The 22376-nt window shown below is 44.1% G+C and overlaps 1 protein-coding gene across 3 annotated transcripts in view; it reads right to left on the bottom strand.

Annotated features, from left to right (window-relative positions):
• LOC148595165 (FERM domain-containing protein 4A-like) overlaps positions 1 to 22376 on the bottom strand; it is a 199986-nt gene that overhangs the window by 20194 nt on the left and 157416 nt on the right. For all 3 annotated transcript variants that reach the window (XM_088522090.1, XM_088522089.1, XM_088522091.1), the window contains exon 3: positions 4368 to 4462. In XM_088522090.1, coding sequence (XP_088378216.1) covers positions 4368 to 4462 — 95 coding nt within the window. The remainder of the gene's footprint in view (positions 1 to 4367; positions 4463 to 22376) is intronic.

Below are 22376 nucleotides of genomic sequence, written 5' to 3'. Positions count from 1 at the left end.
ATCTTTCATCACTGAGGGCTTCTGCACTGCAGATTGTCACCCAGCTCCCTTGTTTCCACACACGCATGTGTGGCATTTAGAGAGCAGCAGCAATGAGCAGTGCCTGGTATCTGCCAGTGCATGTTGTCTATCGGGAGCCTGGGTCCAATGCTGTTATGCCACAAAACACTTTGCTCTGGAAGCTGTCTTGCTTGTCTTCAGCAGGGCTATTCGCAGAGAGCAATCCCATATAAGAGAGTAGAATGTTTGCACATATAGTTCTAGGCATGTAATAAACTTGGCAGTTTTCATGGACCCATTTAGGCAGCTTCATTATCTCTATTGATTTGTTCATTTTGGTATTTACACCCGTGCATTAACAAATAACGGTGCAAACAGTTTTGAGTGACCTACGAGGAGGTTAAATACTGAAAGCCAGATAATTTTTCACTGTTCGTAGTACCCGTGTTGGCAGTTAAACTGGTGTGTCAATAACAAATACATAATTGCTTATAGCAAACAGATACAGGGCCTGTTTATGTTATAGACTGAGTATGGATTTTGGTGCCCAGGGTTGGTACTGTCGATCGCGTGCAGTAGTTTCTGTTTTCTGTTATTAGGGCTTTCAGTGAAGAGTGGTACATCAGTGAGTACTTTGCTTTCAGGTGGATCTGTTTATAGAGATTTACTGGTTAAGTGTCTAGATTTCTAAAATTGGATTCACATTTATTTGTGTTTTATAAAGATACTTGGACCAATAAACCAACTCACAACCCTGCTTTAAGGTCAAACTCACATTGAACTGAATGTTGAGAAAGACCAGGTCACATAATGGAAACCGTATTTGCCATTTTCCATTTCCATCAACCACTAGATAAACAAACAAAACTTTAAAAATAAGCATGTGGATTTTCTTATGTAAGGTATTTCCATCTATCAATGGAAATATTTTTGGAAGGGATCACAAGGATTTGGAAACTAGATGAGATTAACTGAGCAGCTTTTGGTTGGCCCCAGGAAAGGGGGAGCAGTGGGATGCAAAAGTTGGGAGTTCTCCATGGAGCAGGTGGCTCATGTCTAAGGACAAGCAAAGGACATGGAAACCTATCTGTGGCTCCAAAGGTTCCTTCTGCAGAGAACAGAAGGGGAATTCTGACTGCTTGCTCTCAGTGAATGCTGAAAGCGCTGATGCCAAGGGGAAAGATGGTTAGCAAAGACTCATGCTAAGCTGAACTAGAAAAAAAGCCCTTTCCCAATGCGTTTTAATTCACAGTCAGGCAATATATAGGTTTTCTGGCTTTACATCTGTGTCACAGCTTGGCCTCACATACTACGCAGGACCCCCTTTTGACCTGTGCTCTCCCTCAGCTAATGGCTAATGTCGTAAAGCGTTCCTCTGATCATTAAAATAGGAGGCGTTATTCTTTCCCCCATAATAGTCTGACAATCTAATTTTAGTCACACTGAATGCAGTAATGACCCTATATTATCACAAGAAACTATTAAGTCGCCAACGCAAAGGTTGTTCCTATTGATTTTCTTCTCGGGGTTGTCATGATAGAGCACAACTAATGAATGGAAATCCCCAGTCCAAATCATTTCTAAATAAATTACTCTCATAGAGCTTTTACTCTAAATAGAAGAATTGATTTAATAGTTTAGTGGCTTCGCTTCTTTCTAAACTTGCAATTTACCCAACCTCAGACTACATTTACGAACCAAGGCTATTCTGTGTTAACTGGTCCTTTCACGGAAGGCACACCAAGACTCAGAGAAAAGTTCTTTGCCAAGAGGAGGAAATTTTGGAGGGTTTGCATGGCTGAATTCAAAGATTTCTCTTTGTATGACTGGTGTGTTCAGAGGATCACCTGTCATAGTCATAAGACTATGCTGGTTGCTGTACAAATACATGGTAAGAGACCATCTTTCCTAGTTTTTCAGAAAGGATTTCTTTTTAATTTCACATTGCGGGTTATATTTGCATCGTGTGTTAAAATCTGTGGTACACACAGCCCAGTTGACTTTTTGAAGGTGACATGGGACATCTGTTTCCAAGACCTGGTTCCATGGCCCATGTAAGTTTTTGGGCTGTGTTCGGTCAAACAAAAGAGTTGCTGTTTGTGTCAGCACTGGAAAAGAGCTTGTTACAGCTGAGGAGGAAATATTACGTGTAAATCATCTCTCTGTTATTTTCACAGCAGTCAAGAAGTCTCCGTGTAAGGGTCACTATGGGGCAGCCCGTGGGCTGTAGATGAAGCTTCATACTGGCTAGGACTTACTGCTGTGGTGTTGGATTGTGTTCGCTAGATGTAATGAGAGTCTCTCCAAATCTTTCATCTGGGCCAGCTGAGCTCCTGCTAGATAATCCTTGCTCCGTCTTGACCGATTTTTAGAAGATGAACAAGGTGAGTGGGTGCCATCTCACCTCACCTTTGAAATCCCGTGTAGACAGTGCGCATCCATCCGCATCCCTGATTCTGTTACTTGCACCTGGCTTCCCCCAGCGCCTTGCGCATGGTTTTGACAGCCTCTCTCAGCCTCTTGCACGTCCTCCCGTCGCTAACTGAGATATTTGCTCACACGGCTCCGTGTTCAACCTGGCATGGCCCCCAGGGAGCCTGAGCCCTTGGTCATTCTCTAATTGGTGACACCTCCTCCTGAGCATCCCTTGCCCTCACAGGGGAATCCTTTGCCCATCCAGCTCAGCTGGCAGCCAGGACTTGCTCCATTGCTCTGTGGTTGCAGATCCCTCTCTGCCCATGAGCCTGTCAGGCGATTCCTCTCTTTTTGTGCTGTTAGGGCTGACACAAGAACATTTTCATCCCTTTGTCCTCTTTAGCTTCACTGCTAAACTTCCCTGCATCCTTCAGGCAGCACCCACCGAGTAACTCACCATGTCTCACAAGAAAGAACACTCAGGTGAACAGTTATTTTCTCCTTCCATAATCTGCTGATACTTCTCGCTCTTCCTCATTTGAGGACCAGTCTTTTTAATTTGTGCTGGGTGGGAGATCTCCTGTCGGTGCCGAGCTGCTCATGTCAATATGACTGCACAGAGTCTGAGCTCTCTCTTGATTTAGGTCTCAGGTCTGCAAGTGTCTGACTTTTAAGTATCCCTCCACACCACGAGTCATGTCCTGAGAAGTCCATAGGCTGCCCAAGGCAGACATTTGCCAGGAAAACTGGCTCTGGAGAGGGGATCTCTGCTGCATTCAGTGTGCGTATGGGTGTGCACATTAGGCAGCTGCCTCTCATTGCCTGATCCCAAATCATTTTGTCTGCAGACATTTACTTTGCTCTGCCACTTGAGCAGGAGAGCAGAGCTGGCTCATGACAGTGGTTCTGACTCCGTCGTATTGGGAACACAACAGAGGTTCGAAAATCTTGTTTTTAAAATGAAATAAAGGTGGACTCTTTTCCCAATGATTATTATAGAAAAATCCGAAACTGGGGTGGAATATGGTAGGTGTCCACATGAGACGCATTTCGTATGCTGAGGACAGTCTAACTACAGAGAGGAAACAGGGAGCCAGAAAAAAAGTAACAGGAATTGTACAGTAACATTGAGAGGTCACGGTCCAGCAGCAGTCATAGTAGCCAGACCCTCGATTTTTATCCAGTGTAAATTTTCTACTTAACTTCTATCTTTTAAACAAGAAGAGTTCAACTTTTCATGCTTTACTTTACAAACACAAGCCCTAGAAATGACCTGTCTATGTATGAAAGCTCAAATTTTGTGGTAATCAGAGGACCTGGGGCTTGAGGTGAACAACCAGCACTCTCTGAGATGAATATACTATAATAGACCCATTCTTTGATTTAGCTCATATAAAAATAATATTTATATTTAAGAATCATTTAGTACACATTAAATTTGGTAATCCTTTCCTTTTCACACTTCTTCTTTCATTTCTTTTTAAAGAAACTCTAAAGCATAGAAATAATGGAGTAATTTAGTGATTTTTTTCCTTTCCTTGAAATAATTTAGCATTGGTTTTGAACCTGCTTGAGGGAATGAACACATTAAAACTTTAATTATATAGTTCTGCCAATTTGTTAATAATTTTAACCTATCAATTGGATATTAAGTCCAAGAGAGCTTAAGATAACATTTTACCAATACCAAATGACAAGAAATCTTTGAACATATGGTTAGGAAGGGATTCTTACTGTCTCTGTACACCCTCGACAGTGCTTAATTCAATGCAAGAGGCCTCTATCACTCTGGAGAAGACAAAGTACAAGAAAGACTGATGCGAGGTTCCGTCTCCCTGGACTTTGGTCTAGGACTTGAGGTCTTCTGTGCTCCTTTTGCTTAGGAAGAAATTCCACTGAATTTTACTATGATCTAACAGCTGTCTCTTAAGTCTTTCATTCATGGCACTTACGTTTCATCTGTGAATGCAATTCCAAAGTACTCCTTTTCCTTCAGGTTGAAATGCGATGCCACCAGGTCGAGCAACTCCTTCGCCAAAAGCTTTGGCTGGAAAGCAAAGAAAGAAAGTGATCAAAATGAAGAACGTTGATATAACTGCAACATGTTTCTGGAAGGAACTCCTGCATTTGGAGGGACTCTATTGCCTTTTTTTTTGTTTTCCCTTGTGTTCAAGTGAAATTTTCAAGTAACATTAGCCCTTTGAAATGAGCAGTAGTTTCCCTCCTAGGTAAATAATAAAGAGCAGGTGCCTCCAGCCTCTTTGGTACTTAATTTCTCTGTACAAAAATGACCTACCATCTGCCAGTGCTCAGATTTACCATGACTAGCTCACTCATGCTTCTCTGATAATCTAAGTTGTTAAAGCTTTTTATCAGGAACCTTTACAAACACATTTCAGACACCCACTCTCACACGCACAGTGCAGATATATACTCATAGCACTAATAAAAACATAGTGCCAAAAGATAAAATGTGACAGGACCAAATGAGAAGTAAATTGGAAAACAGAATAATTTCCCGTTCACTACTGTTTGTCATTTAAGGATGAGGAAGTGTCATAAAATGTATGTACTTTGAAGCAAAGAGAGGAAAGTAACACACACTTTCAAAATGCCCTTTGTAAGAACATGAAAACTGGGTTCAAAGAAGCTGTTCATCACACACATAGCACTGTGCCTTACTGCAGTGGGCCAGTTTTGCATTCTGTGCAAAACTTTTGTCCCTCTGTCTAATGCTACTTTTGCCCTTTGTATAGATCCATCAGCTCTGTCAAGCTTTGGTTTTTACTACTGTGCTGCTGAACTCTTAGCCATACTACATACTACTTCCATGAAGAAAAAATGTATTATTTAACTCTCAAACTGCTTCATAAGACTCAATCTCTCTAAGAATGTCTCTAATCTCAACACTGTCCTAGAACTCGACCCTGCTAAGACAAATGGCAGCCTGAAATCCTTCTCCAGCCTTCCTGTTTTACGCTGGCCTCCACCCCACTCCACCTCCCTGTTATGTTCTGGTGGAGAGGCACAGGTAGGAGCACGTACACACTGTTTCTTGTCTGTGCCCCCAGCGCAGCGGTGGTTTCTGGGTCATGCCAGCAAAGAAAGAGACAACACCAAGCTTACATGCAACACTAGCATAAAGCAGCCCCTGAGCAGGATGTAAGTTGCTGTGTAGGAAGAAGATTTGGCAGCAAACAAATTAGGTGGGACTTAACAAACCCCTTTTTAATTCCCCAGTCTGACTTCTCCGGCACTGTGAGGCTGTGGTGAGGTCTCTTTGACATGTCTACATTACGTGTTGCATTGCCTTTCAGAGGCTCCTCAAATAGCTCCTGAAGGGCAGTCAGAGCTGAGCAGACCAGGCCCAGGGCCGTGGCAATGCAGCACAGCAGCTACCCCAGCCTGTCTGGGGATTCCTTGGATGCTCCTGTCCTGGCATTACGGGAGTGTGATGGATGTTCCCAGCTTCTGTGTTTCCCGTTAAGATGAAACTTCCTTCCCTGGGACATTTTAAGGACAAGCTGTAGTCTTGCTTATAAGGTACTCGAATACTGTGACAAAAAGGATGTTAAGATGCCAGATGCAATGAGCTACAGTAGGCTTCGCATGAGTACTTATTGGGGGTGATAGATGAGTTTTCAGCTTAACAACAAACAAACTAAGACAAATTGTGAAGGAGAGAGAGGAAAGGGGGTTGTGCCTATGCCAGTGCACAGATTCAGAGCCTAAGCCTGTTTTGCTATAGAAGGTCTTGCTTTTCCCATAGCCTTGCCCATGTCTCTGTGCTGCCTTCTTTCCTGATCAGAGAACGGATCAGACTGAGCTCTCTGCTCCAGAAAGGGATTTCTTTCCAGTCTGTGCTAGCACAAGAGGAGGAGTGGGTTTGGGGACTGACTCCAAAGCAGCAATGCAGACTTTGACTAAGCGCCCACTTGCCCCAAATAACCCTGTTTTCAAATTCCAGTGCTCCAAACCCCAGTCTGGACCCCCAGACCCCTTCAGGGCAGTGACGGGAGGCCAGGGTGGATTAAAGAGCTGCTATCCCTGTATCACTGTGCTGCACATGATGGAACTATAATTTCTTCCTCTACACCTTGGGTTTACTCAGAACTTTATTACACTGGCCTCCAATGAGGAAGCATGTTCATAAATTAGAGGCACATGAACAGATCTAATTCAGCTCCTCCACTTGTACCCCTGCGGTCCCAGCACTCCTGCTCGCCAGTCAGGGACCAAAAGCCCAAGTCCTTTTCCACTGCTGTCTCAGCACACAGAGCCTTGCGTGGCGCTGGCTGGGGCATTCAGATGAGCATCCCAGTGACAGAAAGAGGTGGGGAGGAGTAAGTGAGAGGAAAAAAAAAAAGGCTTTTCTGCTCTGCCATGATTCTGTAAACTGCAGGCACAATGACACTGGTGGAGGCAATTGGCGGGGCTGGATCTGGGCAGCCCCACAACAGCAAATATCTCAAGCACCGTGCTTTGTGGCTGGCACTGCCAGTCACCCACTGCTCTGGGGTGACTCAGACACTTGATAAATGAGCAGCTGTGCTGCTGAGCAGGGAAGCCAGAGAGCAGCCAGCCCCACCATGTGCCCCAGCTGAGAGGGCAAGGGTGGGGAAGAAACGTGTTTAAAACACAGCAGCATTTTCCCAGGCCTAGAAGCAGCACTTGGAGGGGACAAGCCAAGATTTCATATACCACGAGGGAGCAGGAAAGAGCAATAAACGGATGATGTGGAACAGGCTGCTCATGAACACGAGGAAGTGATGGGTTCATGAGCTCAGCCAGTCAACGGTGTCATGAGGGATGCTGGAAAAGGGGTAAAAGTCCCTTCTCCTGATGCCCAGCCATGCCACGGAGCAGTGACTGTGGGGCTGCACAGCCTCCCTCACCCCACACGCTGCTGCGCCTGCCCTGGGGTGTCAACTGAGGAGCAGGGCCTGCAAGCAGCAGCCTTCAGCCGCCCTCGCAGGCGGGACGGGTAAGCGAGGTGCCCTTCACGCACCTTTTTTAAGTGTCTCTCTTTAAGTGCTCTCTTGTAAGTGCCGCAAGTAAATGCTGCTCCTTAGCTCTCCTGAGCGAGAGCTGAAAAAGCCCCAAGGTCAGTGCGTGGCCTGGCAGTTTCCCTGCAGCTGCTCCTCTCCCAGCACAATCCCCCTCTCCGGGTCTTGGGAGGGGGGAGACAGGGGCGCAACCTCCCCAGCCCTTGCCCTGGGGCCTCATCCAAAGCCTGCTGCATCAGATAAGGGAGGATAACTCTTGCCTTGCAAGATAAGGGAAAAGAACAATAGATGCAGACCCAGCACTGGAGCGGCGCCAGCTTAGTTACTGGCCCAGTGTCCCTGAAGAGGCTTATGGCAGTGAACTTAAGCCCGGCTAGTCCCCTCCAAGATTACTTTCCACTCCCCTCTTAAGCTCTGCAAGGTTATTGTCCCTTTTCAGTGCTGTGGGATGTGTCCTGTTTCCCCTCTACACAGATGGGCAATCCAAGACTTTGGTGGGGGAAGGAGGAAAGCGCCTTCTGGAGGTAACAAAGGCTTCTCCAGACAAATAAGGGATAGAGAACCCTGGGAGGCACCAGGCGAGCTGCAGGCTGCCTCCCGTCTCAGGAGAGACCCACGAGCTGGAAGTTAGCGGTTAATCTGCTTGCAGTTCGGGATGGGAAGGGCTGAGCGATGACCTCCTTTCATGTGAGCCGCACAGACAAAGAGCTCATTAGCGATGCCTGTGGCAAGTTGTTTTAGTTCATTATTAATTTCTGGACTTCATTTTCCAGGGGGATATTCATTTTGCATTAATAAAACTACTATCACAGGCACACCGAGGAGGACAGGACTGGTCTCTGAGAGTAGGGAAATACAGAGAGAGTGAGCCCAGGACCTTCTGCATCCCATATATGTGAGCCCCACAGTGTAAATCAGGAGCAGTTCAGGCATTTGAAACACGAACTGAACCATGTGCCCAATGCTGCAGGACTGCAGAGCTGGACTTCAGTGACAGGGACCTGCTGACACCCCTCTGCATCTGCTGGTCTTTGCCTTCTTCCCACCAAGGCAACTCGTGCACTGCATTGCCTTCAGACAACCACTGATGGAGAAGCTCCATCAGGCAGGAGGGGTTCCTGGCGCTGCATCCTGTCTGCATTCTCTCAATCTGCTTCAGGAAAAGCATCTGGAGAAGCTGACCACAGCTCTAGCTGGCTGGCCTGGACCTGGGACAGGGCACGCGAGCAGAAATCTTATCTGGAGGTGATAACACTGCACAGGTGACTCTTCCCAACCAGATGTGAAGACAGCTTTCCTTATAACAGGAGAGCATGGCAAGTGCTAAAGGCAGGAAGGGAAAGAAAAAGGATGTCTGAGAGCTCCTTGGGAAGAGAAGAATGGTGTTACATGAGGGATGCATCCTGTTTCAGTAAAAAAAAAAAAAATCTAGATGTCCTTATTGCCTGAGGTCTCACTAGTGTGAGGCTCTCGCACAGTTTGTGCTCCTGGCTTGTGTGTGCTCCTGGATATCTGCTCTTAGGTAACTCTCCCGGTGCTGGAGAAAGCAAAGAGATGAGACACAGGAGTCTGTGGGGACTCATGTGGCATCAAGTCTCCTTCTCTGGAGATACTCACAACTCACCTGGATGCGTGTGCAGGGGGTTGGACTAGATGATCTCTAGAGTTCCCTTCCAACCTTAAGGATTCTATGACTCTATGACTCTATGTGATCCTGTGCAATGCGCTCTGGGTGACCCTGCTTGGGGACTGGGCTAGATGATCTCCAGAGGTTCCTTCCAACCTTAACCATTCTGTGATTCTGTGATCCTACAAATATCTATTTCTCTCCAGGGAGAGTTTGGCGATGATTCGACTGAGAAGTGACACTGTAACTGCCTAAAGTGACTCCGGCTGAATCCTGCCAAGAGAGAGGAGAGCTGCTGTCTGAGGATGCTCTTGTCAAGTGCTGCAAACCAGGTAGCCCAAACCCACCTGGGGCTGGAAGCTCCTGCGGAGCCACGGGCTCCTCAGGCCGGCTCAGAGCCTGGTGCACAAATATCTGCTCATCTTGATGGGCAAAACCGTAGAAGGGTAAAGCAGAGGGTTTCTCATAGTTTCAGCAGCTCACTCTGTCAGTTGTGTAAAAATACAACAGAAAGCAGGCATTCCAGTATTAAATATTCAATATAATTAAAAGACAAATGTTACTGGGATTTGAGCAGCCTGAGGAACTCCAGAGCCATGCGTTTCCCCAGTGGAAAGAAGGGCTGCCCACTTTTGGCAGAGGAGCATGTTTCTCAATGACAGCTTCCCATTACATTTGGAAATGAGTGAGTTATAGAGAGAGATTATCTATCCACAGTCCAGCAGTGCCATGAATAAAAAACAGATGACATGGTATTAGCAGCTGCTAGTGCACCCTAGAAAGGCAGGCACACACAAAGTATATTTTATTGTTTTATGGACTGTCAGACAAGCCTCCCCATTTCATAGCTTTTGCCTCATTCTCTGTGACAGAAGGTTTCTGGGAAATGCACAGTTTCAACATATGGGCAGCTGTCCGCTGCCCAAATCCATCCAGCACAGAGACACACTGAACTGTGGGAACCAGGTAACTAGACCACGCTTAGTAATGCTTCGTTGCATTAGATTAAAAGGCCCTTTACCATCTACTGTCTCCTTCCTGGAAGAACTTGCACATAAAGGGACTAAGATGCCGCTACGCCAAATGCTGCAATCCTAAATACTGCTCAAAATACCCAAAGTCATCAGGCATTCAGCCCTGGAAGGAGGGAGCAATGCTGAGATAAATGTCTGAGCTCCTCATGGCATGCACCTCCAAAGTCCAAGGCCATGAGGTAGACATGTATGCCAAAGAGTTTGTCAAAAGCTCTGGATTTGGTGACTGGCATCCCTGAGACAGCTGCTTGTGCAAGCCTGAGATTCACAGTCATTTTTGCTTGGTTATATTAGCCTGTGCTAATACACCAGTCATGGCCAGGCACTGCCTGCAGCGCTCAAATCAACTGTATTTAACCATGAGCACGTGCTGATGTTGGCATCAGCACCCTTCCAGCCAAAGCCTAGGGGCAGCATGGGCCAGAGCTTAGTCCCCAAAGCAGCACAGACGAGGTCACCCACTCTGGGGGAAGAAATAGAGTTTACCCTGGTAAACACAAGCTGGGCTGCGCCATGTGGTTGCCAGCCCAGACAACAACCCCGACCTATTTTATTTATGAGCAGAGACAGAGCAGATGCTGTCCGTCGAGAGGCCGGGCAGGTTGGGTTTGTGCAGGACAGGCTGCAAAACGCGGCCGGTCTGAACCACACTTTTGAATATTGTTGACCCAGTCCGGTTTTGCTAACGTCCAAGGGCTGTTTTGCTACTTGCAAAACATCTCTCCAATGACTTGCATTGAAACAGAAGAAGTGTCGGCTCTGAAATGTGCTGTGCAGCCATCATCTGGAGAGGTGAAGTGGAAAAAGGAACAATTTGCATGAATATGGAGTAATTCCTCCCTCGGCCGTGCCCAGAGCAGCACCAAGAGGCTTGCACGTGGCGGGGCGCAATGCTCCGTAGTCAGCTCGCAGCGTCTCTCAGCCACCTCCAGCCTTGGGCAGTGCAATCAGGAGGAACTAAAAGTGCAAAACGGTGATTCGCACGCGGTTCTCCCCCTCCACCGACTACCCTAATTTGCAAATGAAGTGGAGCAGCTCAGCCTTGCTGCAGAACTCCAGGTGCCCTCACCGAATTCAATCATCTGCACAAACCGGCCACAAAATTGTGCTCCAACAATGCGGTGATAAGCAGAGATGCCCTTATAGACAGCGTTGGAAACAGCACCCAGCCCTGTTGTGTCCCCACTCTCTTTCTGAAAGGGCTTCGTTATTTAGTGGCCAGCAGCCTTATCTACTAAAGGCCAGCAGCACATGTATGTCCATATGCATTAGGCAGTACATTACCCCATGATAGTTACGGACCGTAACTCCCTCCCGCCCCAGCTTCCTTGTGCATGAAATACTGAAATCTCTCATGCAGGGGCCATTCAACTGTCACTCACTCACAGTTCCTTTCTTGTCAAATTGGCTGAGCCAACAGCTCAGTCACCCTGTTATTTAACCCATTTTATGCACTTCAAAGAAAAGAAAAAGAATCCAAAGTCGCTTAATAGTAATATTATGTAAATACTAAATAACACTTTTTCAGCCAGTGCCTCCTGCGAATACAGTGTAATAACATTGTACAAATCCACTCCAACTCAAGACTTGGGGCCTTAAGGGTTTGAGCTTTGAAATTCCCCTTATGGGAAGGATCTACCATTCTTTAATTCTGCATTAGTGTGTCAATATATGGAGTGCACATAATCAAAACAGGCTGAGATGTATTTATTTGAAAAATTACTCATCGAAATGCAAGATGCCTTTAGAGGGAACGCCTTATATTTTATCGAGAAACAGCTGAACTCTGTCAATGTCAATGGGGGCAGATGATGGAAGCATCGCTCACCCTGGCATGAGCTGCACCTCTTTCGCAGAGTCAGTGGTTGGCTCTTAAATGCATTTTCCTCATTTACATAGAAAAATGAGACAATTTGCCTCCAGCAACCTCCTTGGGAACGTGGCGGGTAGTGCCAGGGTGTCACTCATATTTTTCTTGAAAAGTCAACACCCGCAAGATGTGGGAATTCAGATTTACTAGGGTCAGAGAGACAAAGGCAAAAAATATCCCCATTTTTTTTTAAAGCATGTTTGGGAAAAGCATTAGAAACACCCTACTGACAAAACTCCTTGAAAGTATTCACAGCTGTGTTTCTGGTTTCATCTGATACCTGGCACTCAATATCTTAAGTCAAAACCCATTACTGATACTATTTCCCCTACCTATTAGCAATATGAATTTGCTTAAATATTTTTGTAGTCAGAGAAAGGAAAGCATGAGCTAGCCAAGTCTATGGAGCAAATTTTTGTCAAAGTTAAAATGTGATTCCAGATGTGGATTTACCAGCAAGGGAAAGGGAAAGCAGGACACTCTGGGATCTGTAGCATCTCTCCTGCCCTTGTTGCTTGATGCAGTGTCAGCTGGACGTGCCCCCAGTCAGATGGGGTCTGCATCAGTGCCCAGTGACCCAATTCCTGGATCTTCCTGTGGCTCCAACAGCATTTCCAAGTAACCACATCCAAAGAGACCTGCCAGCCAGCTGTCACTGTTGTTGACACAGAATAACTGCCCATCTTCCCCGCTCCAAAGCTCAGACCCTTCTTTCATGCATGACAAAACCCTCAGTGCTTCCCCCCTCCTCCCTTAGACCTCTGCCTGCTCCATCTACTCCCTGTTTCCCCAAGAACTTGCAGCTTCACATTCAAATCCACACGGAGCAGCTCATGGCTCCCAGTACAGCCAAGAGAGCAGACTGATGGGATGAGTGCAGAAAAATGGTGCCCTGTGCCAGGTCCACTGTATCCCAGCACACTCACGTATGCCAGAGCTCTGATCAGTTCAAGCAAAAGCATGGGGGTTCCGGGGGCTTCAGAATTCAGTGCAAATAGCCAAAATCATAACAAACACCCCAAGTTAGTATTTTAGGGTAGTAAAGGAGGTTGGCAAGGTAGCCTTATATATAGGGTAACCTCCATCACATAGAATCATGGAATCATAAAGGTTGGAAGGGACCTTTGGAGATCATCCAGTCCAACCCCCACGTATGCCTTACAACTTATACTCTATCTGCAGGTTTATATTGTACATAGGAACAAATTTCCTTTCACTTGAATACCAGAGAGAATGTGTTTTGTGTGGCGGCTTTGCTGCTCACACCTTCTCATTTTAACCTCTGACCCCGAGTTCATCCTACCCACAGAGACCTCATCATGCCAGGGAAACACACTTGCTGTGTCTTCCTACCTTCATCATTGATACTCATTTTTGTTCCTGCTTTCTGGCCCTTTCTCCTTTAGTTTACACCTTCAGGGAGCCAAAGGGCTCAGTAAGAGTGCAGCACCCTTGAGTCCTTTGAATACTGTCCAGAAGCATGAACTGGGATGCACCTGAGCAACCACAGATGCAAGTCGCATTCGCAAGGGTGAACAGTCACTATTTTATAAGGGATTCCACAAGGAAAGTGTGGAATCCTGTAGGCTGACTGATGTAAAAATTGCTTTTGTAGAACTGCCAAGGTCACTTCCAGCTCAGCTAATCAACCATGAGAACATCACTGAAGCAAAAAAGCTGCCCCGAGTCAATTTGCATGAGCATTTTTTTTTCAACTTTCTATGTTTGTCTTTGGATGATTGGAGGAAGTGAATCCTCCTGTACTAACTGTCTTCGGGATTTTCCCAAAACCTAAATGACAACAAGCCTGCGTTATCCTTCAGAAGACAATTCTGAAAACAAGACTTAACTGCTTGGTCTTAAATGCTTGTTTTGCCCCGTATTTGCACTAACAGACACTATGGTCTCAGGAAGACTGTTCTAAGGTCCATGAAACATCTTCTAATAATGTGAAGAGCTGCATTCTATAGACTGGTGTGGTTTTGATGAAGATTCAGTCCCAATTGGACAGTTTAAGCCTGACATTTTATTGGAGTTTCCCTGAGTTTATCCTGAGTTTTATTGCAAAGGCATCCAACTGATATAAGACATTCATACAGAAGAAATATTAACATAGACACTGTGATTGAATTGCTGATTTTATCGCTATTAATATTATTTGTAAACAGTTTGGGTAAGTAAAGATATTGTTGAGAATAACCAGATCTCATGATTTTAGCACAGAACTGGAATCCGTAGAGGATTTTTCACCTGCCTTTGCTCATGGCATACAGCAGTGACTAATACAGAGACCAGATTAGAAGGAACTCTCCAACTAGAGATCAGTGCTAAATTAATACAAAATGAAGCAGCTCAAGATGCAAATTGCACATGCTACAGAGTTAAGAGGGTTTCTGTATAGGGTTTCAAGACCTTGTCTAAATAAAAAGATGCAGAAATGGCAATCTTGCCAGCATGAGCATTGAAAGTTACTCAGCCTAGTTCCAGAATGTCAAATTTATGCAGGTAATTTGTATCGTAAATGATTGGCTTCAAGTATTTTTGAGCTTCACATTTATTTGCCTTTCAACTTCTGGAAATCTGTATAACTTTGCAAAAGAGTAGTCAATTGCTGCAAGAAAATCAATTGTGTTTTAAACCATCTGACTATCACATGTGGAAAATCAAACTCTGCACATGAAGTGAGCTTCAGAGTTAGCTCTAAGTGGCAGGAATTCATTTCACACTCAGCCACCAAGAGGGTTTGATAAGAGCTCAGTTAGTGTGAATAACCAGCTGTCTTCTATATTTATTTTGCTTTGGTAGCATCTGTTGAAATTTTATATCACTGAGAGTTTATTGGCATTTTTTTTTTAAGCATTAAAGCTACCTTGACAAGGTCAACAACAATTTTCACAGAGGTCAGCATTTTTTTTTGAAATATTTGATCATAATTCTATCAAACAATAAAGAAAGAGTTTGGTTAGGGCAAATAATGAAATTGGACAGCTCACACAATCCATTTATCTTTCACCTGTAAACCTCTGAAGTGCTCTAGTTCATCCAGTTTCAAATCAACTGTAGAAATGTCGATCTCCCTTCATCCAGCCTAAAGAAATTGGTGCTTAGAAATGCTCTTGATCTCTTATTGCTGATGTGGAAAAGTAAAAATCATTTCCAAGACAGTCTAGCTTATCTACATTCTCATGTTCTGTTTACTTTTTAAAAATATCCCCTGAATAAAGTTGTTTATTTCTATCCTGAGTGAGAATCACTTTTTCATTGCTCAGTGTACTTAAGAAGACAAGTGAAGGCTTATTTTCGAAATGCATTTCCTAAACACATTAAAATCATTTATAAAATAAAGCTGCAGCAAAACCTACAAGGCTGGTTATGAATAGGCTCGTTCAGATGTTAGTAAATCTAATGGCAATAAAAACAAATAAAATCAATAACAGCGCTAAGTTTGATGTGCAGAATTAGATCTTCCTGTTATATCCTGCACACCGTTTGTGGGTGCAGAGAGACTAATTATACTTAACGAGAGCTACGTCCTGGTGTGCTATGACTGGGGAAGAGGGAATCCATCTAAAGTATAATGGATGCATAGATTTTTGTGCACTCATCTTCTTTATACCTATGAATGTAATCAGAACAGCAAACTGGACTGTTAACATTCTCTATGCATATGGCAGTATTACACAATCCCTGTTTTAAGGAAATTACAGTTGAAGCATATTGGCCTTTCTGGATGCTCCCAACAGTTTAATTATCTTTTATATACCACAGTGTTCTGGACCTTCTGGCTTAACACACTCAAATATAAAACGCACTATGAAAATACTACATATCATATGGACAGTTCTTCCCCTGGGAAGATCAAGAGGGAGAGGCTGAACCTTGGCAGATGTTGGTTGCATTGCTTAATGCCTAGCTCTGAGGCTACGGGGAGCTGTGTGGTCAGACACCACAAAAAATGGGCTAGGTAAGCAAAATGCATTAACTAGGAAGCAGAATAAAGGCCCAGCTCCCAAGGGATGATTAATCAGGGCAATACCTGCAGTTTTCTCTAATGAATCCATACATTGGAAGCTTATATATAGAATCAGGTGACTGTGTGAGAAGCAGAGGGTACCGTGTCCAGTTGTGCTTCAGGACACAGTGAGGAAGCTGCCTGGGTCGCTGGGGCCAGTCACCTCCATCAGTCACCTTGTTCAGCACATCCAGCAGTCATGTGAGTTGATAGAAAAGGGACAGGGAGGGGACATTTCATGGAATGAAGCTGCAGTGGAGAAACCCTGGGTAAAAGGCAAGTCCTGCATCTATCTCCATATTCTCCGAATTTTCTTTGGATTTACAGCACTAAAATGGCTCCCCACTTGAGAAGAGATAGAAGTAGTGCTGTTTCTAGGCAGCTTTAAATATATAGCAAATGATGCGTGGGCTTGTGTTGGGGTTGTCGTTAAGCTATGGAGGGATCAGACTGAACTCATGAATTTTGTTTCTGACAAGTTTGGTACAGGAGAGCATTTACATTCATGTATCTAGACCACACAGGCGGATGGATGGCATCAGTAGAAAATGAGAAAACATTTGAGAATTTTTATCCTTTTATTTTGCACAGACATCACTACATCTATCATAGACAACTGTGGACCCAAGCATTACCATGCCTCTCAAAGCTTCTCTGACAAAAACCTATGTGAATCCATTCTCTGTCTTGTGCACAGGAATATTTCCTTGACAAAAATCTGCAGATTGGTACAATGACCTTATTCAATCCTTCCTGAACTCCTCCTAAACTAATTTAGGGAGTGCTAAAACTCAGTAAGACTGAAACACTTGGATCGCCTTCATGCACTGCTCAGGGCTGCTTACTGCCCAATGGGTCCAACCACTTCCCCTTCACAACAGCTCTATAAATAAGGCCCTGGAAGGCACAGTCTGCTGATGGATAAGAAGGGAACAAGTTTCTTTTTGACATTGGCATTCATTTCCTGGCTCTAGGCTCATTATCATCATCATCCAGTGACCCCCATAAATAAAGGAGGAAACAAAGGAATGTACTGATAATTGGTCACAGCTCATAAGCAAAAAAAAGGCAAAATAATACTTGCACATCGCAGGAATTAATGGGGGATAAGAAAGGCTTATTTCCCCTGATATTTGTAAAAAGAACTGCTGGTGATAAAATAGGTCCATTAAAAAGGAGGAGGGTGAAATGAATGACGCTTCTAGCCCAGATGAGATAGTGAGTTTCTTTTATTATTAAAAAAGTCTATTTTCTGCACAGAAAAAAAAACAGAAGAAATAAGATAGAACGATTAGGAGAGAACTCAGGCAGGGCAAAAACTGTTAGTGACAAACAGCTACTGAGGAAATAATTGGAAAATGTAAACACATACGAATGTGGATGATGACCCGTGTACTTCGGCGATAGTGGAATTAGTCAACAAATGTAATGAACCATGGAAGGAGAAGCTTGGACACTTTATGGAAGATTGGGGAAGATTTTTCCAAGGAGGAGGGAGAGAAAAGCAAACAAAGGCAGGTTGATTCCTGAATAGGAATGATTGTAGGCTCATGGCTGGCATAGTGTTGGAATGGAAAATGACATGGAAAGAAGGAAAGGGATGATGAGCGTACAGTGTAAGCTGAGGAGAATGGTCTAGCGAGGGATGCTCATGCCAGTTCCACTGCTTCCCATGTTTGAGGGCAGGAGGGCCTGCAAGCCTGGAGGAAGGGCAAAAGTCAGAAATGCCATGGGGCACTTCCACTTTGGGATTGAGACTGACTTGCAAAGACGATCGGATTTCTGAAATGTCATGGGTATCTACCCAGGTTTCATGTCCTAGTTATGTAATTTGGGGGATCTTCTGTTCACGAACACTGCAGAAGAGCCACAAGCAGACCAAACGGGCATGCCATGGCATGGCACAGGGGCCTGGAAGCCACAAGCTGAGGCAGATGGAGTTACGGGGCACTTACTTAGGGACATGGTTTACTAGGCATGGTGGTGATGGATTTACAATTGTACTTGATGATCTTGAAGGTCTTTTCCAACCATAATAACTCTATGGGGTCTGACAGATACTGCCATCATGAGCAGTCAGTTTAATCAGATTATTTATAAGTCTGGGGAATGCTGAGTAACAGCATGGGGACATGTGGGAAGAGAAAGGGATTTAGATGTTTGAATTGTTGGTTTGCTGATGCTCGCACAGTGTTTTACTTTGTGGTATTTTCAAAGGAATCCAGACAGTGGGAGTAGGTAGATCTTATAGCACAATCCCAAGCTGCAGTTCTTCTGGGTCATTACCCAGATGAAGGCCAAATCTGTGTTCATCAATACAGACCCTCAAAATTTGCCTTTGAGTGGCATGGCCCAAGTCTGATGAACTAGGCCAGCCTGGAAATCAAAGCCTCGTCATGCTGCTAACAGATGATGATGTTGGAAGCAGAGACATCCAGAAAAAAAAGATGCTGAAGATTTTGATGGACTTCTGGGAACTGAAGATCTCGCTCTTCACCAGGCAGCAGCCACCCTGCCTGAACGACAGGTCTCCTGCTCCTTCTTGCAGCTACCATCCAGCTGCAGCCTCAATGCAGAGCTTGCTCCTGAACTGCGAGGACTGCAGTTTTAGGAAGAGCTGCAAATCGTATGTGAGTATGAACAGAATAACCATATTCAATATGATCTCTGAAAAATACGAGGCAGGTGAATTTGGGCAGAGGGAGGGTTTTGTCCTTCTCTGTGATAAAACAGGAGAGACATCTGACTTGCAGAAGGCAAATTGCTTTGACTACTGAAGGGTTCAAGGTTCTTCAGTGATACAAATCCTCTCCTACTTCACTGTCCCTTCCACAGGTGTGTTGTGATTCTTATACCTTCATTTCATACATGACATAGACTGAAATGGATGTCTGCTGCTGATAAACACTCAGAGCTCCATCATTTAAACGGTGAGAACTACATTTCTATTGATTTTCCTTTCCAAATAACTTAAGCAGTTTTAGATTAAGTGAAAGCTTTAGAAACCAGGTAGTTGTCATCAAAATCTATGCCCACAGTCTCTTCTGACATCAGTATTAACTGGGATCAACTCAACCATTTTACAGCTCGGATCTTGCATGAGAAGGGAAAAAAAAAAAGTTTAATCCCCATCTCCTTCCCCAAAATGCCTGATAACTCATCAAAAGCAAAATGTATCTTTGGAGATGTTTGCTAGTAGCACAGAAAGGGGCATACGGACTGTTGGGTCTGGTGACTCCAGCTGCAGAGTGGGAATACCCTATGCCATTAAATCATTCCATAATATGCACTGCTTTTTCACCTAGAGCCTAGGCTGAAAGGTTTGCAACAGACTTCAACAGGAAAATCTTTATTTCTACATATCCCTCCACCAAGTCATATCCCTACATGTAAACAGAGCTTCCAGATGACCTTCATGGTCATGATGAATGCCTCCATGGCTGGACTCAAACTCTGTTGTTAAGGGCAAAATGAAAGACCATATAATTTGGTAATATATTTTCAACTGCATTTTCCATTGCCACAGGGATGGGGAAAACATTTTCCTGCCTGTCTACAGTGATGCTGTCAGGAAACTGAGGATGTAACTGCAGTTTGTCCCAGAAAGAAGATACCAGCAGCACTGGAAAGAAACTGGAAAGAGGAAACCAATTGGAAAGAGGAAAGAAACTGGAAAAAGGAAAAGAAAAAGAAAAAACTACAGTATCACATCAGGAAAGAAACTACAGTATCACTCAATAAACACTCAATGGTAGATTTTTTTTTCTTTAAGAAAAATAAAGGAGAAATGACAAACTTAAGCAACAATACTAGCCAGACAAAAGTCTCAAATGCAGACCTGGTCTTAGACAGAAAATGGTTATATGGCAGCAAAGAGATGCTGTATCCTGATAGTGCAGTTGCTACTGCTCAGTAGAGATTCATTCATCAGTACCAGAAGAAAAGCTGGCCAGTGGTTCTTTGCTGATTTCCCAGAATTTTATTAAATGCACAAGAATGCCAAGTCTGTAATGTCTAAAAGTGAATTTATTTAACAATGAACTCTTTGAACAGGGAGTCCCAGATGTGTAATTAATAATGAATCAGTGATCTGAAATCTGATCCAAAGACTACTGAAGCTGATAGACAGCCTCTCTGACTTCAAGGAGTTGTGGATAAGGCTCTCATTAGGAAAAAGAAAATGAGCCAGATAGCTAGTTAAAAAAATATTATAGCTTGGATTCTTCACTTAACAGAGACCTGGTATAATCTGCACTGCACATAAATCCCCTTTCTGCTGACAGGGGGCTCGCACATTTCTGTATCTGAAGCTGAACTTGAAATCTAGGAGGAGAAAAAAAAATCTCTGAGGCAGTCCCCAAAGGAAAACCTCCAGTGGTTTGAAACACAGCTCATTTCCTATTGGCATGAATTGGGAGATAATTGTCATATATGTGTCATGTGGTGGCGGCAGATGCTGCACAAAGGGACCCCACTTGCACGCCCATCCTGTGCAGCCTGTGCATCTCTATCCCACTTTCCCTCAGCTGTCTCTAAATCCATGGCATACAACGTATGCTCATGGATAATCAGCCCTAAATTCTTGCCAAGCTCAGTGTTAGGGTGTCGGGGACGAAGGAAGGTGTCTCCTGTCAATACAACTTAATTCAATTTGTCAGGGATGCAGACGGTTCCGTTGAGCCCCGTCCAGCTGTACTTGCTCATGGCCATCTAAACACTGGGAAAATTTTCCATAAGATAGGGATGTTGTGATCCCAAGCTGCTTGTTTTCCATTTGCCTTTCAATACCAGCATTATGGGAAAGTTGAAGAAATGTTTGCTGACGATTTCACTGTTTCATGGCTTTTTCAAGAGGCATAAGCACACGTATTAAATCATCCCCTCGAGTCAAATGTTTTTAAGTACAGTAACACAGTCCATTTTTAGATAATCAAATAATAATTAAAAATAATCAGCTCCCATTTCTACTGAGGAACTAGTGTGTCTACATTGAATTCGCCTTTTTTTTTTTAATAGCAAAATGTAACTCAATCTAAATGTAAATTCCTGGAGAATCTGCTATCTAATTCTCATTATTTCCACTTGCTTAATGCAATTAGAAACATCTGTCACTGATCAACTGCCCACACAGTGAAAATAAAAAAAAATCATGCTATCTGCCTCTATGCTGTTGTTCAGGGAAAGGGACTGAAAAGTGCATTAAAACCATTCTTTAAAGCTCGAGAGACAGAGCTGTGCAAATGTTTGTGACAAGCTCTGAATCACACAGAAGTTGCCTGATTTTGGCTTTCTCTGAATCTCAGAGAAATATATTGAATAATTTGAGAAAATTCTGGAAATACAAAGAAGTGACCACGCTGGTTGCTGGAAACACTTGGCTCTGGTTCTCTGTTTTCATGGATATATTGTGTCCTGCTGCAACCCCCAGGACCTCTGTGCTTTCAACATTAATGAGGCAGACCAACCACACACGTTTTGGCTGAACTTGGAAATAGCGCTTCCTAATCTTTAAAACACATGAATACATTTAACCTCTCTGTATAAATCCTCTGGGTGCTCAAAAGTCAGGAATAATCAGGGAACTATAGAAGATAGGCTTGAACTGGATCTCAAGAAATAGCCTCATTCACTCGCTGTCCACTAATAGCAGGGATGGAGATAGAGTAAAGAGCAGAGTTTAAGTGGGAAGGTATTCTCATTAGGTATTTACTGATGAAATGTCACCGAAAGAAGGGACTAAATTAATCAAAAAAATAAAATCTTTCTAGTAACGAAGAGAAACCCATGTCACAGTCAAAACACTGAGTGTTTCTGTCTCTACACCGTTCACCAGCGCTGCTTTCTGGAGTCTCTCCCCATGCAGTGTCTTGGCTGTTCCACACGACTGATGAGCGATGCAGGGGATGCAGCGAGCGTCTCCTTCAATGAACATCAAGCAGGCAGGGGAGCCATGTGCAACAGCATTTCCCAAATCGCCATGTGGGTCACAGTGAGTCTAGGCATGAAATGCTTATCCCAGTTTCAAAGCTAGGAGGGGAAATGAAGTGTAAATGACTTAGCTGGTTCATCTTGTTTTTAAGAATGGCAAAGGCAGATCTTTTAATTTTTTTCTTTCTTAAAGGAGACAAGTGGTTCTTCGAGATGGTAGGATCTACTCTGACAGGCCAACATCTCTAAAACTGCCTGGGCTGCAAAACAGGGAGGGCAGAGTTGAGCAGAAAAGAAGAGCCTAGATGAATCCAGTCCCCGTTATTTACAATACAGGAACTCCTCTGACTTAAACCAGGAATGTCAGAGATGGGAAGAGCAGCAGAGTCCTGCCCCAAAAAGGATGAATCACTAAACCAAATCTATACTATTAGTCAATTTTCCCAAAGCTAAACAGCTTCCAGAGTTGGTGGCCTTGTTGGTT

Source organism: Tinamus guttatus, unplaced genomic scaffold (genome assembly GCF_059628265.1).
Source record: "Tinamus guttatus ecotype Peru unplaced genomic scaffold, ASM5962826v1 Tinamus_guttatus_pri_ptg000148l, whole genome shotgun sequence".
Classification (NCBI taxonomy): domain Eukaryota; kingdom Metazoa; phylum Chordata; class Aves; order Tinamiformes; family Tinamidae; genus Tinamus; species Tinamus guttatus.
The sequence above is the reverse complement of the archived record's forward strand: the minus strand, read 5'-3'. Positions and strand labels throughout refer to the sequence as shown.